Source organism: Petromyzon marinus, unplaced genomic scaffold (genome assembly GCF_048934315.1).
Source record: "Petromyzon marinus isolate PM22_M1 ecotype Great Lakes invasive population unplaced genomic scaffold, UKy_Petmar_22M1.pri1.0 PM_Scaffold_31, whole genome shotgun sequence".
NCBI lineage: Eukaryota > Metazoa > Chordata > Hyperoartia > Petromyzontiformes > Petromyzontidae > Petromyzon > Petromyzon marinus.
Genome location: NW_027423291.1, coordinates 222,106 through 237,716, shown reverse-complemented (window position 1 = coordinate 237,716; position 15,611 = coordinate 222,106). Strand labels below are relative to the sequence as shown.

The window sequence follows — 15,611 nt, the reverse complement described above, 5'->3', positions numbered from 1 at the left end:
AGAGGATGCCACAGTGCTTGCTGATGATGCAGTAGCCAGGTTAGTTGAAGTTCAAGTGAACCTACAATGCATCACGTGGGATGCTATGAGTTCTGTGATTCATGTGGCTGTTATTGTGGAGGTGCAAGCGCAGAATCTTCTCTGGCTACAGAAGACCATGCCTGGTGTACTGCACTCCACCACAGTACAGTGTAGCCCCGTGCTAGGTGATGTCGGCCAGCTTGAGATGGGAGAGGAAACACAGCCCCAATACCAGTGAAATATAAAACGTTTAATTCAACATCCTAAACAACAAAAATCAATAACTGTAGGACAAGGCAGCAGTAAATTTTGCATACAGATTGATAGAATTAGGTTGTGATGATGCTGATGTACATCGTAATGCTAAATGTGGAGGTACTATCTTTTTCACAGGAAAAACAAACAAGACAAGTGGTGTGAGCATTTTTTTCAAGATAAAAAATATATTTTACAAAGGTACAGTGTTTATAAAAAAAATGTTTCTTTGTAGAATACACATCATGAAAACTTCCACAATAATTCGTGATGTACATGATGTTGCTGCATTATCCATGGCGAACGAATTTGCTACACTTTTTTATTACATAGTTTATTTTAAACATATTTGCCTGCTATAGGAATGTTTTTTTTAGTGTAAATGAAACTAATTTATTTCTTAAATTATTTGTTTAATTTAGATAAACCTGGTGATGATTACAGAGAATTCTTGCTGAAGCTGACATCATTAACACGAGACTACAACGCACGACCTGGAGAACCTGCAGTGTTTTTGCTGGAGAGGATGGTGAAGCCAATTCTGGTTCTCTACTACCGCCATCAAGAAACCAAGGAGCACGAGTTACTAGCGAGAGGCAAGCAACACGAGGAGCTGATGAAGAGAGCACAGAGAGAAGGGATTACTTACAAGAAGCTCTTTGATCCCATTGGTTCCATTGGGAAAAAAAAACACCCCCGACTAGTTATTGTAGTGGGGACTCCAGGCAGCGGTAAAACCATGTTGAGCAAATTCATTGTGCACAGCCTTCTGTCAGGTGAGAGAGTGTTTGCACAACGCTTTGAACACATCGTGCTCATCACGTTCAGGGAGATAAATAATGTTGTAGAGGTGTCACTGGCAGAGCTGTTTTCTAAGCTGCACTCATGTTTGGGAAACAAAGCAGATGAGGTTTTTGCAAACCAAGAGAGAACCCTTTTTGTTATGGATGGGTTGGACGAGTTTGGAAAGTGCCTCCACTATGCCAATGCTTGCACTGATCCACGAAAGACGGCAACAGTAGAAGCCATCATTGCTGCCCTAGTGAATGGAAATCTTTTGCCCAAGGCCTCGGTCTTGATAACGACCAGACCCATTGCCATGGAGCAGCTGAGTGAAGTGAATGTTGATCGAGCTGTTGAAATCACTGGGTTTTCCAACAAAGATAAAATAGCATTCTTTAACAAAATTTACCAAGATAAGAGTCTATCAGGAAGGGCACTCAAGCTCCTGCAGGAAAATGAAACAGTGAATACATTGTGCCAGAACCCTTCATTCTGCCATATAGCAGCCATTACACTGAAGGAATATTTACAGAAGTCTGATCATTTTGAGATTATCCTCAAATCAATGACAGACCTCTTCACGCAATACGTGTTTGGGCTCATAGTACACCATGGACGGGGCAGCCGCGGAGCCAAGGAAATTGTATCATCTCTTGCCAATATGGCTCTGAAGGGGGTTCAGCAAAACATCCAGATGTTCAGCCAAAAAGATCTAGAAGAGTCTGTTGTTAGTTCTTATGAACTAGGAAGTACATTCATCAACAAAGTGTTCACATGTGAGGGCATTCAACAAGGGAGTTGTTATTCATTTTCACACTTGACAATGCAGGAATTCTTTGCAGCGATAGCCGTGCATCTGTCACATTCAACATGGCCAGTGAGTGACGTCATCAAGGCTATTGAGGATAGCAAAGATGGGAGGTTTGATGTGTTTCAGAGGTTTTTTTGTGGATTAGCATCAAGCACTCCATGGAAGTTCTTTGAGGGTATCTTGGATCCTCCATCTACTGATTCTCAAAAGGAAATAATCGAGTGGCTCAATCGCAGCATGAAGACTCATATGGATGACAATCACAGGCTCATCAGTCTCCTGCACTGTGTGCACGAGCTGCATGACCGCATGTCCCTGAGTGATGCCACTAGGTCCATGACTAAGATAGACCTGTCAGGCACAAGCCTGTCCCTGTCAGACTGTGCTGCCATCTCCTGGATTCTGCTGCATCGAGAAGAACCTGTGGAGACACTCAACCTGTCGGGCTGCGGCATTGGCACCGAGGAAATGAAGAGGCTTCAGCCTGGACTGCACAGATGTAAAGAGCTATGGTAAGACTGGCATACCTCGCATTCACTACTTCACAAATTGTGCGTGCATGTGTATGTGTGGGTGTGATATCAACTCGTCTTCAAATGAGTACCAGGTGCAGAGTGTAAAACATCGCGACTCAGGAGAAAACGGCGGCCGGGCGTGATTTTGGTCACCAATCCCATCATATGCCATGCCGGCCTTCATAGGTGCTCCATAACAGCACTTGCCCAAGCAGCCTGTTAAGACTATACGGCGGATCTTTGTCTATAAAAATCCTCACTTAGTAACTGTGCACGCACAGAGTGCAATGTAGCCCCATGCTTGTGTAGTGGGTTCCAGGACACGGAGACGGCAGAATAGAAGCAGCACTTTATTTAAACCTTAACAAGGGTTACACTAGAAGGGGTAGCGGCCCCTCCACCCGTATAACTCAGGAACACACCCCAGGCTTTCTAGCCTAAGCTTTAGGCTCCCAGTTCCTCCTGGTAGGGCTCTAAGGGAGGCTATCAGATCTGGCCCTGGTTAGGCACAGATCTCGGCACCCCGCCGACCAGACCGGCCCTTAGAAGGACTCTGACTCTGGGGCTCTGGGGCCACACCACTGGCTTGCTGTGCCGGCCCTGAAAAGGGCAGCGGTCACAGGAGTTCCAGGGTCTCACCTAGCTGGCCTTCTTTCTTCACTGGTTGCTTCAGCCTCGGGCCCCACACTCTGCCCCGAGCTCCCTGGCTCCCCGCACTTTATACCCACTGGAGCCTTAGCGGACGTTGTTGTAGCCACCAAGGTGTGGGTGAACCACACCTTCCCGTGCCATGTGTTTATTCCCCATAGCACCCCTACATCACCCCCTCCCGTGTAACCCGCAGCCGTCCCGGCTGCAACAATACTCGAACAATAAACACAACAAACCCCCACCCGTGCGTGCCTCATAAGAACGAACACCCCAATAAATAACCCAACCCACCTATACAAAATTACACTATATACACATATACATTGTACCCCCCCCCCCCCCCCCCCCCATCAACGCAGCAAGAAAACTTAACAGTGAACAACAAGAGTAACAAGAACCATTATTACAACAAGCGGCGCGTTTTGGCGCGAGTCCGTTTTGCGGGTCCATCGTAGGGGGAGGGTCCGGTCGGCCCGGCAGTGGGCACCGGCTGTGCAGGTGCACCGTCTTCCGTCACCCCGGAAGGGCAAACTCTGTCCCCACCGAGTGGCGCAGGCGTGCTGGAAGCCGTCATTCTTGAGGCGCCTGAAGGTGGAACAGTTAGCGAAGCATCAAGGGCAGGTGACGAAGACGCCGTCCGGGAGTCAGCGGACACATCACATGCTCGGCCCGTGTAATGTGGTGGAGGGACGCGCGGCACCACAAACGGCTTCAGACGCGAGGGGTGTACGTACCAGCAGCGTTTCCCCCACTGGATACGAAAGCACTGCGGCCGCATAACCTTCACAATAACTACAGGGCCCCTCCAAGGCCGCAACAATTTCGCCGAGGTCGCCAACGGCACCTGAGGGCAGTGCAGCCAGGCTTGATCGCCTGGCTTCCACGCATGTGTGCGTGATTGGCGCGATCGCAACCTCTCGTTGGCCTTCTGCTGAGAGGAAGAGTTTTGGGCCGCTGCCTCCCGCGCCTCGGTCAACCTCAGGATATTAAATTTAACGTGGTCGGCCAATTTCGATTTTCTGCTGGTTTCCGAGACGCGGAGCTGAGTCGCAATTGGTGGGTCAACGTCGCGACCATACATCAAAAAGAACGGCGAGAAGCCGGTTGCCGCGTGAGGAGCCATTCTATAGACGGCCAAAACCCCCGGAATGTGAAGGTCCCAATCGGTCTGGGAGTCACACACCTGGTGACACAACATAGATGTGAGCGTCCTATGCAGCCGCTCCACCATGCCATCGGTTTGTGGGTGATAGGGGGAAGTGCGAATCTTTTTCGTACCAAGAAGCGCACACACCTCGTGCAGAAGGACGCCAGAGAAGTTGTTCCCTTGGTCAGTCAGCAGCCGTTCGGGAGCACCCTTGTCGAGGACATAGCCCTGGACAAAGGCCTCGGCAACGGCTGCTGCTGACTGGTTAGCGAGAGGCCATGCCATAGGCCATCGGGTGAAATATTCCACGCCAACCAGCAGGTACTTGTTACCCCTAGGGGTCGCAGGGAAGGGCCCCAATATATCGAGTGCGACGAGTTCGTTAACCCGAGAGACGGTGATAGATTGTAGCGGTGGGCAGGCGCCTTTCGCTGGTGGTTTTCGTTGGGCGCACTGAGTGCATGCACCCAGGAGGTCATCCACATCCCTTGCCATACCCGGCCAGAAGAAATCCAGCTGGAGCACGGCAAGGGTCTTGTGGGTCCCCAGGTGCAAAAGCCGCTCGTGTGCGGCCCAAACGGCCTTACCCCACAAAGCGGATGGCACCACAAGCCTGTGACGGCATGCCCTCCGATCCCAATGCATTAGGAGCCCCTGGAGCAGCCCGTATGAATCAATCCCCGCGACCCCCGCACGGAACCCCCTGCGCGACGACGCAACGCGAGGAGGGATGCGTCCTCCATCTGGAGGCGCCCCCATTCCGCAACGGACAACCCCAGCAAAGAGTCCGCACCTCCCTCCCCGATAGGACCCTCAGGCAAGGGGTCCTCAGTGGCAGCAGCGAGAACCGGGATATCTAAGGGGGGGCTATCCTCTGGCGGCTTACAACGTCCCGATCCCCTGAGACAAGCGCAATCTGAGGCGGGCGGCAGGCGAGACAGCGCATCCGCATTAGTGTGCCGAGCACCCTTCCGATATGTGGTCGTGAAATCATAATCCTGAAGGATTTCGAACCATCGGGACAATTGCCCCGAAGGCTGCGTCACCCGCAAGGCATATTGTAATGCCGCATGGTCTGTACGGACAGTGAAATGCCGACCGTACAGGTATGGGCGATACTGTTGCATAAAAAATACAATAGCCAAGAGTTCCCGACGCGTGACGCAGTATCTCTGTTCCGCCGGAGACAAAACCCTACTGCCATAAGCCACGGCGCGTTCCACACCACAGATCACCTGTGAGAGCACACCCCCAATGCCCGTATTGCTGGCATCTGTATCGAGCAGGAAGGGTTCCGAAAAATCGGGGTAGCTCAATGGAGGGGCCCGCACGAGAGCGTCGCGAAGGGAACAAAAAGCGACCTCCTCCTCCTGGCCCCAGTGAAATTTCACTCCCTTCGCCGTCAGAGCGTGTAAGGGCTTAGCAATGGTCGCGAAATCCGCGATGAACCGCCGGTAATAAGACGCAAATCCAATGAAACTCCTGACCTCAGCCACCGAGGTGGGGGTTGGCCAGGAGCTGACACACTGCGTCTTTGCGGGATCGGTGGATATGCCCGAGCGGCTGACGATGTGCCTCAAATAGCGTACGGATTCCCGTAGCAGGTGGCACTTTTGCGGCTTAAATTTCAAATTCGCAGCACACATTTTGAGGAACACGGCGCGCAAGCGCAAAAGGTGTTCGTCAAATGTCTTGCTGAACACGATGACGTCATCCAGATAGATCAAACAGACGTTCCACTGTATGCCAGCCAAACCAGTTCCATAAGGCGCTGAAATGTCGCCGGAGCGGAGTGTAATCCCATAGGTAACCGGTTAAATTGGAATAGGCCGTGTGGTGTGCGAAACGCAGTCTTTGGCTTGGACTCATCATCCAATGGGAGTTGCCAGAATCCGGATAACAAGTCCAACGTAGAAAAAAAACGTGCGCCAGCCAGAGCATCCAGAGATTCGTCCATCCGGGGAAGTGGATACGCGTCGGCCACGGAGATCTTATTAAGGCGGCGAAAATCCACACAGAATCGCAAGGACCCATCGTGCTTTTTGACAAGCACTATGGGTGCTCCCCATGGACTGGTGGAAGGGGCTATAATGTCTGCAGCCAGCATGTCATCCACTGCCAATTTGACATGATCTTTTTCGGCCGGACTTAACCGAAAAGGATTCTGGCGTACCGGGGCATTGTCACCCGTGTCAATGTGGTGACGCAACAATTTCGTGCACCCAATGTCATATTTGTGTTTACTAAAGACATCGGAAAATTCCGTCAGAAGGGTGCGTAGGCCGGCACGCTGGGAGTCACTCGTGCCCGAACATAGTGCGTCCATCCAACTATCGTCCCCCTCAGAATGCGGTTGAGCCAGAGGATCGGTCCCCACATTACCCATAACCGTGTCTACCATGGGGACCGGCGTCGCGTGCGCGAGCACAGTTTTCTGAGGAACGACGGCCGTCTGTACGCCAACGTTAAGGACGAGGATAAACGGATCATCGCTTCCCTTAACGAGCGTTTGAGCGGCCACCAGATCCAGCCCGTTTTCCCCAGCCCTCGAGGGCCCTAACAGAATTCCCTGGTCCAGAACACCGGGCACGAAAGGCCGACGCAAGCGAAGGGGCACGAGCATTTGTGCCCCGGGAGGTACACGCGCCGTCCGAGTGACGAACGCTTGTATCGACGCGCACGCTGCCCTTGAGGTGACAGGGGAAGGCAGGAATGTTACCCGTCGGCCCGAGGGAAGCTCGATGCAACCCTGATCAATTAGAATTTTAATCGGCATTTTGCCCAAAAAGTCCGTCCCCAACAAGCACGGAACCGCCAGCGAGGACGAGACTAATATCGGCCCGGAGAGTTTGATATCGCCAATGCAAATTTGTGCTCGAATTTGGCCTATGATACCCAGCGAACCCCCGTTCGCTGCGTAACACGGAACGGTGACTGGGAGCAAGGGGCGGCTTTGAACGGGAAGAATATTATAAATCAAGTCTGACACAATGGTCGCCGAAGCTCCCGTATCGACGAGGATACGCACCTCGACCCCGTCAATGCGACCCGTTACCACGGACGAGCCTGCCGACGCAGCAACAATGCGGTGGGCCAATTCCGTCCACTGCCCCGGCCCGAGCACCCTCTCGACCCCGCCGCCACCCAACAAACCAATGGGCGTACCCCGAGGCCCGTACACCGAAACGCGCGAGGTGGGGACAGGTGTGTGCACAGGCCGAGCATGTGGGGTGCCGCGACTTGCCGGATTGCGATGCGGAGGCCTGTAGGCTGGAGCGCCGTCCGACTGTCCCGGCTGTCGTTGACGAGGCGCCCGGCATTCCGCAGCCACGTGGCCCTTGCGGCCACAGTTGTAGCACGTGATGAGCGCCTTGGGGTGCTCCTGGCGATCCAGTGTTGTCCGAGCCGGCCTCCCTCCGGATCTCCACTCCACCGGGCGACCCGCCGCGAAGACCTCCTCGGAGGGGGGGATGGTCGGCGTCCCAGCGCACACCATAGCTGCGCCCTTGGGGACGAGAGGTGATCGACGCTGCGCTATCAGGTGCGCGTGGATGTGTCTTGCTGCCCGCAAGGAGCACATGTCCGCATCGTCCTCTGCGACGATGACGATCTGTAGCTCCTGGGCCAACGCCAGGAGCTTCTCCGTCACCATCGTGTCCACCCCTTCGCCGTCCATCCGCGGGAAAGCCGCTTTTGCGAGGGCCAGGAGAGCCGTGCGATACGCCAGCGGTGGCTCCTTCTGGCCCCTGCACCGCTCGTGGAAGAGTTTGCGGCAGTCCGACGATGGCCCGTAGACTATGGTGAGGACCTGGAGCGCCGACTGTAGCATAGATCGCGTTGATCTGGGAGCTGTGATGAGCGTAGCAAGGGCGTCATCGTCCAGCATGGCCGGTAGCGCACTCAACGCCTCGTTGTCCGTCCAGCCGGCCATCTCTTGATGAGCAAGAAAGCGGCGTTGAAAGGCCCCCCAGTCGCCGCCGTCTGAAACGAACTCCTTCAACACCGGCAGGCGTTGTTGAAACGATGGCTTCGTCTCCGAGAGGTGCCGCGCGCCATTTCCGGCCTCTCCGCCAGTGTTGGAGGGGCTGGGGACACCCATCGGCGGTCGCGCAGGTGATGACGAAGCGCCCGCCGATTGGTCCTGACAGCGGGCGTCCGTTGGTGATGACGTCACCACCGCTGATTGGCCCACAGCGTCCACGGGGGGCTGCGACCCTCCAATCGCCGTGGTGGACACTGTCATGGCGGCAAATCCGAAATCTGGTGGCTGTGTTTCGGCGGGAATGGCCGTTGAACGGCGTTCGTCTCTCTGCCGCCTTTGCGCCCGCAGCCCCGTGTGGTTGATTTCCTCCAGCGTGGAAGCCGCGGCATACAGCAGCTCAGCCAGTCGAGAGTGAGCCGCCTGCAACCCATCCTCCATCGGCGGCCACTCCTCCAGCGGCGGCTGCTGTTGGGGTGTCTGGGGCATCCCAGGATCGTCGGCCGCGGCCTCTGGCGCAATCCCAGGCGAGCTGTCCTCCTCCTGGGGTTCCTGTGATCGGTTTGTACTCCTTGTGTCCATTTTAAGACCACTTCTGACACCAGTTGTAGTGGGTTCCAGGACACGGAGACGGCAGAATAGAAGCAGCACTATTTATTTAAACCTTAACAAGGGTTACACTAGAAGTGGTAGCGGCCCCTCCACCCGTATAACTCAGGAACACACCCCAGGCTCTCTAGCCTAAGCTCTAGGCTCCCAGTTCCTCCTGGTAGGGCTCTAAGGGAGGCTATCAGATCTGGCCCTGGTTAGGCACAGATCTCGGCACCCCGCCGACCAGACCGGCCCTTAGAAGGACTCTGACTCTGGGGCTCTGGGGCCGCACCACTGGCTTGCTGTGCCGGCCCTGAAAAGGGCAGCGGTCATAGGAGTTCCAGGGTCTCACCTAGCTGGCCTTCTTTCTTCACTGGTTGCTTCAGCCTCGGGCCCCACACTCTGCCCCGAGCTCCCTGGCTCCCCGCACTTTATACCCACTGGAGCCTTAGCGGACGTTGTTGTAGCCACCAAGGTGTGGGTGAACCACACCTTCCCGTGCCATGTGTTTATTCCCCATAGCACCCCTACACTTGCGTAAACACTCGGACATGCATAGCCGACGCATGAACACAACTTTTGACAAAATATTTCCCCTCGCCACTGCTGTCATTGTCCTCACTCCTCACTTCTCACTTCACTCCTCTCCCCGCACTCCACGCTCTCCCCTCCCCTTAACCCCCAATCTGCTCCTGCCTTCACTTTTCCCATAACCCAACCCTCCCTTTCCCATCCCTTCACTCTTCTCCCCCGATACTCACGCCTACCCAGCCATTGAGGGATAATATTTGGTGAGTGAATGCGTGCCTGCTTGAGTTGGTGGGTGACTTGGTGAGTGGATCGATGAGTGAGTATGTTGAGTTGGTTGATGATGTGAGTGAGTAGGTGGGTCAGTGGTGTGTGAGTGGGTTGGTGAATGAGTAAATTAGTGTGTGAGTGGGTTGGTGAATTAGTGAATTAGTGTGAGTGGGTGAGTAACTGTATAGTGAGTAGGTGGGTCCACATTGAATGCTGCACTCACTGTACATTAAAGTACAAAAGGAAGAAAAGTTATGCATATGCATGGCTGCTGCAACGCTTTCCATCATCTTCAGCAACATTTAATTAGCGATGATGATAGCCCTCACACTAGGTGCAAGAAGTGAGGTTACCGTAGACCACACTGAGAAAATGGAGCCCTGATAGCGGCTCTGCAGTGGAGAGTGAGGTTAACGGTTTGATCCACGTAGCCAATTCAAGCCCCTGGTTCTCAAACTATTGGGGAAAGTGAAGCCAGTGACAGAGAACAAGTACACACACTATTACACTGCACTCCAAAGCACAAAGACAATCTCCCCGTGGAGCCTGCATACACTTTTGAGGCAATTGCTGATCGCACTTCCCTGACCAGCAACGCCCTTGGCTGCCTTACTTTCCCCATTGCTGATGTTCACACACCATATCATGTACTCATTTAAGGTTTAGTCACCCAAGGGGAGTTCCAGGACCAGATTGTTTATCACTCACCACTGATGCTGTTACCAGATATTAAACCTAGGTCACTTAGTTAATAATGGAATGTGCAAACGACTTTCCCAACATTCCCATAAACGCATAAAAATGCACAATGAAAGAAACTCATATATATACACACACAGACATGTACACACACAAACGTACACGTAGTGTACATATAAACTCACACACTCCTACACATGTACAAGTACAGCCTTTGGTCACTCCACTGCTGGATAAGGCACTCCCACACAATGCAGGTCTTGGGGGTTATTTGACCAGACATCACCACTCAAGTCAGTGTGGGTTGGTGTAGAACATCGAGATGAATGTTGTTCCATTGCCATAATGCAGCTCCGCAGGCTACAACACCTGTTGTTATGCATGTCAGTCATGGGTAGAAGCACCATCCAGGGTCGATCCTATTTAGATTTTCAGATTTATTAGATCTTACGTGTACACTAATATACACACTCTCATATATGAATATACACACTCACATATCCATATGCACTAATATCCATATACACGAATACTTGCACATTACTACACACTCACACACACTTATACACACCCATGTTTGAGTCTGCAGTTGTTTTAATGTTACAGTATTTTTCACATTAAAATAAATGCAAGCCATCTTCATATAAGGATTCACATTCGTAAGGCGCAATTCGTCCAGTGATCTGAGTGCGCCATGAACAAATTAGTTAATATACGCGTGTACGTGCAGGCAGTCCCAGGTTTACGGAAATCCGAATTTACGGAAATGCTCCCATAAATAATGTGAAAAAACTCAACGTGTGGAAATGTTTGCATTAGTTACATAAGTGCAACTAGTGCAGCACGTTGAGGTCGACGATGTCTACTGCGGAGCGAGGCTTAAGCCCCGCCTCAAACAAAACGCCGCCTTCACCGAGCCCGAGCTTCACGAGGATTAAGGTGAAAAAAAATATATTCCATAACGTAATTATTTTCGTTTTGTAGCATTATGTTATTGCTTGTTGTCTATGCTTAGAACTATATATGTTCCCATGTTTCTATTGCTGGTTTTCATCTTAAGTTTATTTAATGAGTTTTTTTACTTGAGTTACTGCGTGCGTGTTGACGAGGTCTGGCAAAACAACACCTTTTTAAACACAAACACGTTTCAGATTATAAAGGTACAGGGCAGTATAATTGAATGGATGATTGTGAGTAAACTGATATTTGTGAATGCCACCTATTATATAAAATGTCTATCACAGAAGCATTAGACAATGAGCAGCTTTGCTCATGAACGTGTGTGCTCTGGTCACGTGCACCGCCATTGTGAGTGTCCCTCACTCACCGCGTGTTTGACTCCGCGGTACCCGTGGACTCAGTGAGTCAGCGCTGTCTCTTCTCCCGTCCACCCGGGTTTAGGCTGCGTGACAACAAGATCAGAGACAGCGGACTCCGACTTTTAGCGGACGGGATGTTGGGGAGAGAAGGACGTTTGGAGACGTTAGAGTGAGTAATGTCCTGATGCACACAGACTTATATATAAGTACACCTAAGCAAATATACACACACATACAGACACAAAACACAAAGATGCTCAGTATAGCATAATAATGTTGTATTTAAACGTCGATTATAACTTAATTTTTTATGCACTCATCAATTAAGTTATTAACCACACTTATTACAGCACTTTTAACCACTATTAAATAATACAATTACAATTTTCACATTCCCTACTCTAACCAATGATATTGTTTCGAACTATATTATGTTAATACAGTAGATCATCGATTATGTCCAGCGGCTTCGGAGGGAAGGGGGTGCTGGATTTTCAAAAACACCAGATAATCGCATCATTATTTAATATAACTTGTTTTTGCAAAGTCTTGAATAAGATTATGTTTATAGGTGTTCTGTATATATTTAGTGTTTCAAATCGTTTGCGATGTGAAAATCGCTTAAATAAATATGCAAAGACAAAATAATTATCCAGCTGTAAAAAGTGACTATTTACTGTACCGCATTCACCACTCCAATATCAAAGACTCTGCATGGGGTGATGTGCGTACTAGGATCTTGTTCAACAACTTGTGTTTGACAACGACTTGTGATTGACAACAACAACTTGTGTTTGACAACATCAACTTGTGTTTGACAACAACTTGAGTTTGACAACTTGTGTTTGACAATAACAACAACTTGTGCTTGACAACAACAACTTGTGTTTGACAACAACTTGTGTTTGACAACAACAACCTGTGTTTGACAACAACAACTTGTGTTTGACAACAACAACTTGTGTTTGACAACAACAACTTGTGTTTGACAACTACAACAACTTGTGTTTGACAACTACAACAACTTGTGTTTGACAACAACAACAACTTGTGTTTGACAACAACAACTTGTGGTTGACAACAACTTGTGGTTGACAACAACAACTTGTGGTTGACAACAACTTGTGGTTGACAACAACAACTTGTGTTTGACAACAACAACTTGAGTTTGACAACAACTAGCGTTTGACAACAACAACAACTTGTATCTGACAACAACAACTTGTGTTTGACAACAACAACTTGTGTTTGACAACTACAACTTGTGGTTGACAACAACTTGTGGTTGACAACAACAACTTGAGTTTGACAACAACTAGCGTTTGACAACAACAACTTGTGTTTGACAACAACAACTTGTGTTTGACAACAACTTGAGTTTGACAACAACTAGCGTTTGACAACAACAACAACTTGTATCTGACAACAACAACTTGTGTTTGACAACAACAACTTGTGTTTGACAACAACAACTTGTGTTTGACAACAACAACTTGTGGTTGACAACAACAACTTGTGGTTGACAACAACAACTTGCGTTTGACAACAACTAGCGTTTGACAACAACTTGTGTTTGACAACAACAACTTGAGATTGACAACAACTAGCTTTTGACAACAGCAACTTGTGTTTGACAATCGTCGCACTGATGCAGACTTCAGACCGGTGCTCTGGCGAACAGAGGATCGCACTGCATATTTACTATAACTGTAGTTATTCGTCATGACAAAAATATATACGTGCAGTATTTTCATTGTTTAAGTTGTATTTGATACGGAAATGGGAGGATGTTCTGAGGAAATTGAGAGGATATTGGAAGGATTGTAGTGGAAATGCCGATATGCAGACCAGGTTCTGAGTTACCTTGTGCTCAGACAGTTGTCACTGGGGGTTTCCTTTCAATTACATGGTGATGAGATGTTAAATTTAACGCTTTTAGCTGTGATCGCTTTTAGGAAGATGCAATATCGAAGATAAATCATGATTATTTGATCTATATATACATACACAGAGATTCTACAGAGAGCCTTTAGCAGACTTTTGGTCATATACTGTTAAGGGACACCTAATGAAGGCCAGAACGGCACATGAGGGGTTGGGAGGCCAGCACCACACTGAGCCAACTGATGTTTACTTACCACACCAAGTACTCATGTAAGGCTGAGTCGACCTACGTGAGGTCCACGGCCGTTTTAGATATTCATCAATGAAGTTAGCCATGAGCGGCAATCGAACCAGGTTTGTGGCGCAGTTTGCTAACCACTGCACCACTACTTCCCACGTGCATACATACACTAAGATGCACAACTACACACACATGCATAGAGATGGACTAACACAAATGCACACATTGTAGACATTCACACACATCACATTAAACCCAAAAACCTAAACAGCAGTCGCTATTTGCAAGCTCCTATTAAAGTTGACATGAGGTTCATTTGTGCACAGTATCCACAAACACGACCCTCAACCAGTGTCCCATCAACCATCACTACCTCTCAACCACCCCTCACCATCTCCCACTATCTGCCTAGAGCCTCTACCCATCCCCTTTGCACCCACTCACACCACCTCTTATCTCCCTGCAGCCTGTATCAGTGCTCACTGACGGACAAGTCGGGTTTCTCTCTCGGTGTCATCCTCAAGGCCAACACAGGTTTGAAGAGTCTCAAGTAAGCTCTGCTGTTCGTTTCTCACATGTGCTCTGTGCACGAACTGTGCTAATTATTTGTGCAACATGTTGTGAAGTAAACATTTAAATGTGAAAACAGCAAATCTTGCTGTCTCTACATGGCAAGGCTGAGCAATATCTTTGTCGATGCCCAAATCATGCAGAATGCACCAAACTGAATACGAAGTGAGACTGGATAGAGCCTGATTGGGAGGCCCCCATGTATTATTAGGTGCTATGTGCTACAGGAAAACTTTGTGGACAGCAGAGGGCAGGGAAGCAAAATCTAGAGACATCTCAAATTTCCTACACTTAATTACTATAAAATGCTTATATCACACTTAAACATTTAAGGGAGGCTGGCTTACACAATTCTTGCTTAATCGATTCCACTTTAAAAATGTTTTACTGTAACCTTAACACATTTGTTTAATTTAACACAGTCTAAAGCAATATTCATTTTCACAACATTGTTTGCAGACACATTCATTGTAAACATTTCCCTGTGTTCCTCGATGAAAATGTACAGTGCAGTATAATTGAATGGATGATTGTGAGTAAACTGATAATTGTGAATGCCACCTATTATATATAAAATGTCTAACAGAAGCATTAAACAATGAGCAGCTTTGCTCATGAACGTGCGTGCTCTGGTCACGTGCACCGCCATTGTGAGTGTCCCTCACTCACCGCGTGTTTGACTCCGCGGTTCCCGTGGGCTCAGTGAGTCAGCGCTGTCCCTTCTCCCGTCCACCCGGGTTTAGGCTGAGTCACAACAAGATCGGAGACAGCGGACTCCAGCTTATAGCGGACGGGATGTTGGGGAGAGAAGGGAGTTTGGAGACGTTAGAGTGAGTTATTTCCTGATGCACACACACTTATATAAGTACACATAAACAAATATATACACACACATGCGGATATAAAATACAGTATTACTACTATAATAGCCCAGAAATGTGCGTAACGCGCGTGATGTCACTCCATGAAATAATCATGAGCGGTTGGATTTTTACACTCACGCAGGTCGAGCGGAATTTTTTTTTAATGTAAATTCGCTTTAAATTTGACATTTCTTTATTGAAAGTTAACCAAATAAATAACTCTACGCAGACGTTACTTTACAGAAAGTGACGGGGGGGCGAGCTCCATGTGAAGTGACGTCATCTGCTCATGATTATTAATGAGGGGGTGCGGGCGGGGTCCATATGAGTGACGTCATCTGCTCATGATTATTGATGGTGGGGAGCTCCATGTGGAATGACGTCATCCGCTCATGATTGTTAATGAGGGAGTTGTGTCCCGCGCGTGACGTAACTCCACATGCCGCACCCCCCGTCATTAAGAAGGTCGAGCGGAAATATATAT

The 15,611-nt window shown here is 49.3% G+C and overlaps 1 protein-coding gene across 2 annotated transcripts in view; it reads left to right on the top strand.

Annotated features, from left to right (window-relative positions):
- LOC142923159 (NACHT, LRR and PYD domains-containing protein 3-like) overlaps window positions 1-15,611 on the top strand; it is a 54,470-nt gene that overhangs the window by 19,046 nt on the left and 19,813 nt on the right. For both annotated transcript variants that reach the window (XM_076064091.1, XM_076064092.1), the window contains 5 exons: window positions 415-477; window positions 699-2,382; window positions 11,652-11,738; window positions 14,161-14,244; window positions 15,008-15,094. In XM_076064091.1, the coding sequence (XP_075920206.1) occupies window positions 415-477; window positions 699-2,382; window positions 11,652-11,738; window positions 14,161-14,244; window positions 15,008-15,094 (2,005 nt within the window). The remainder of the gene's footprint in view (window positions 1-414; window positions 478-698; window positions 2,383-11,651; window positions 11,739-14,160; window positions 14,245-15,007; window positions 15,095-15,611) is intronic.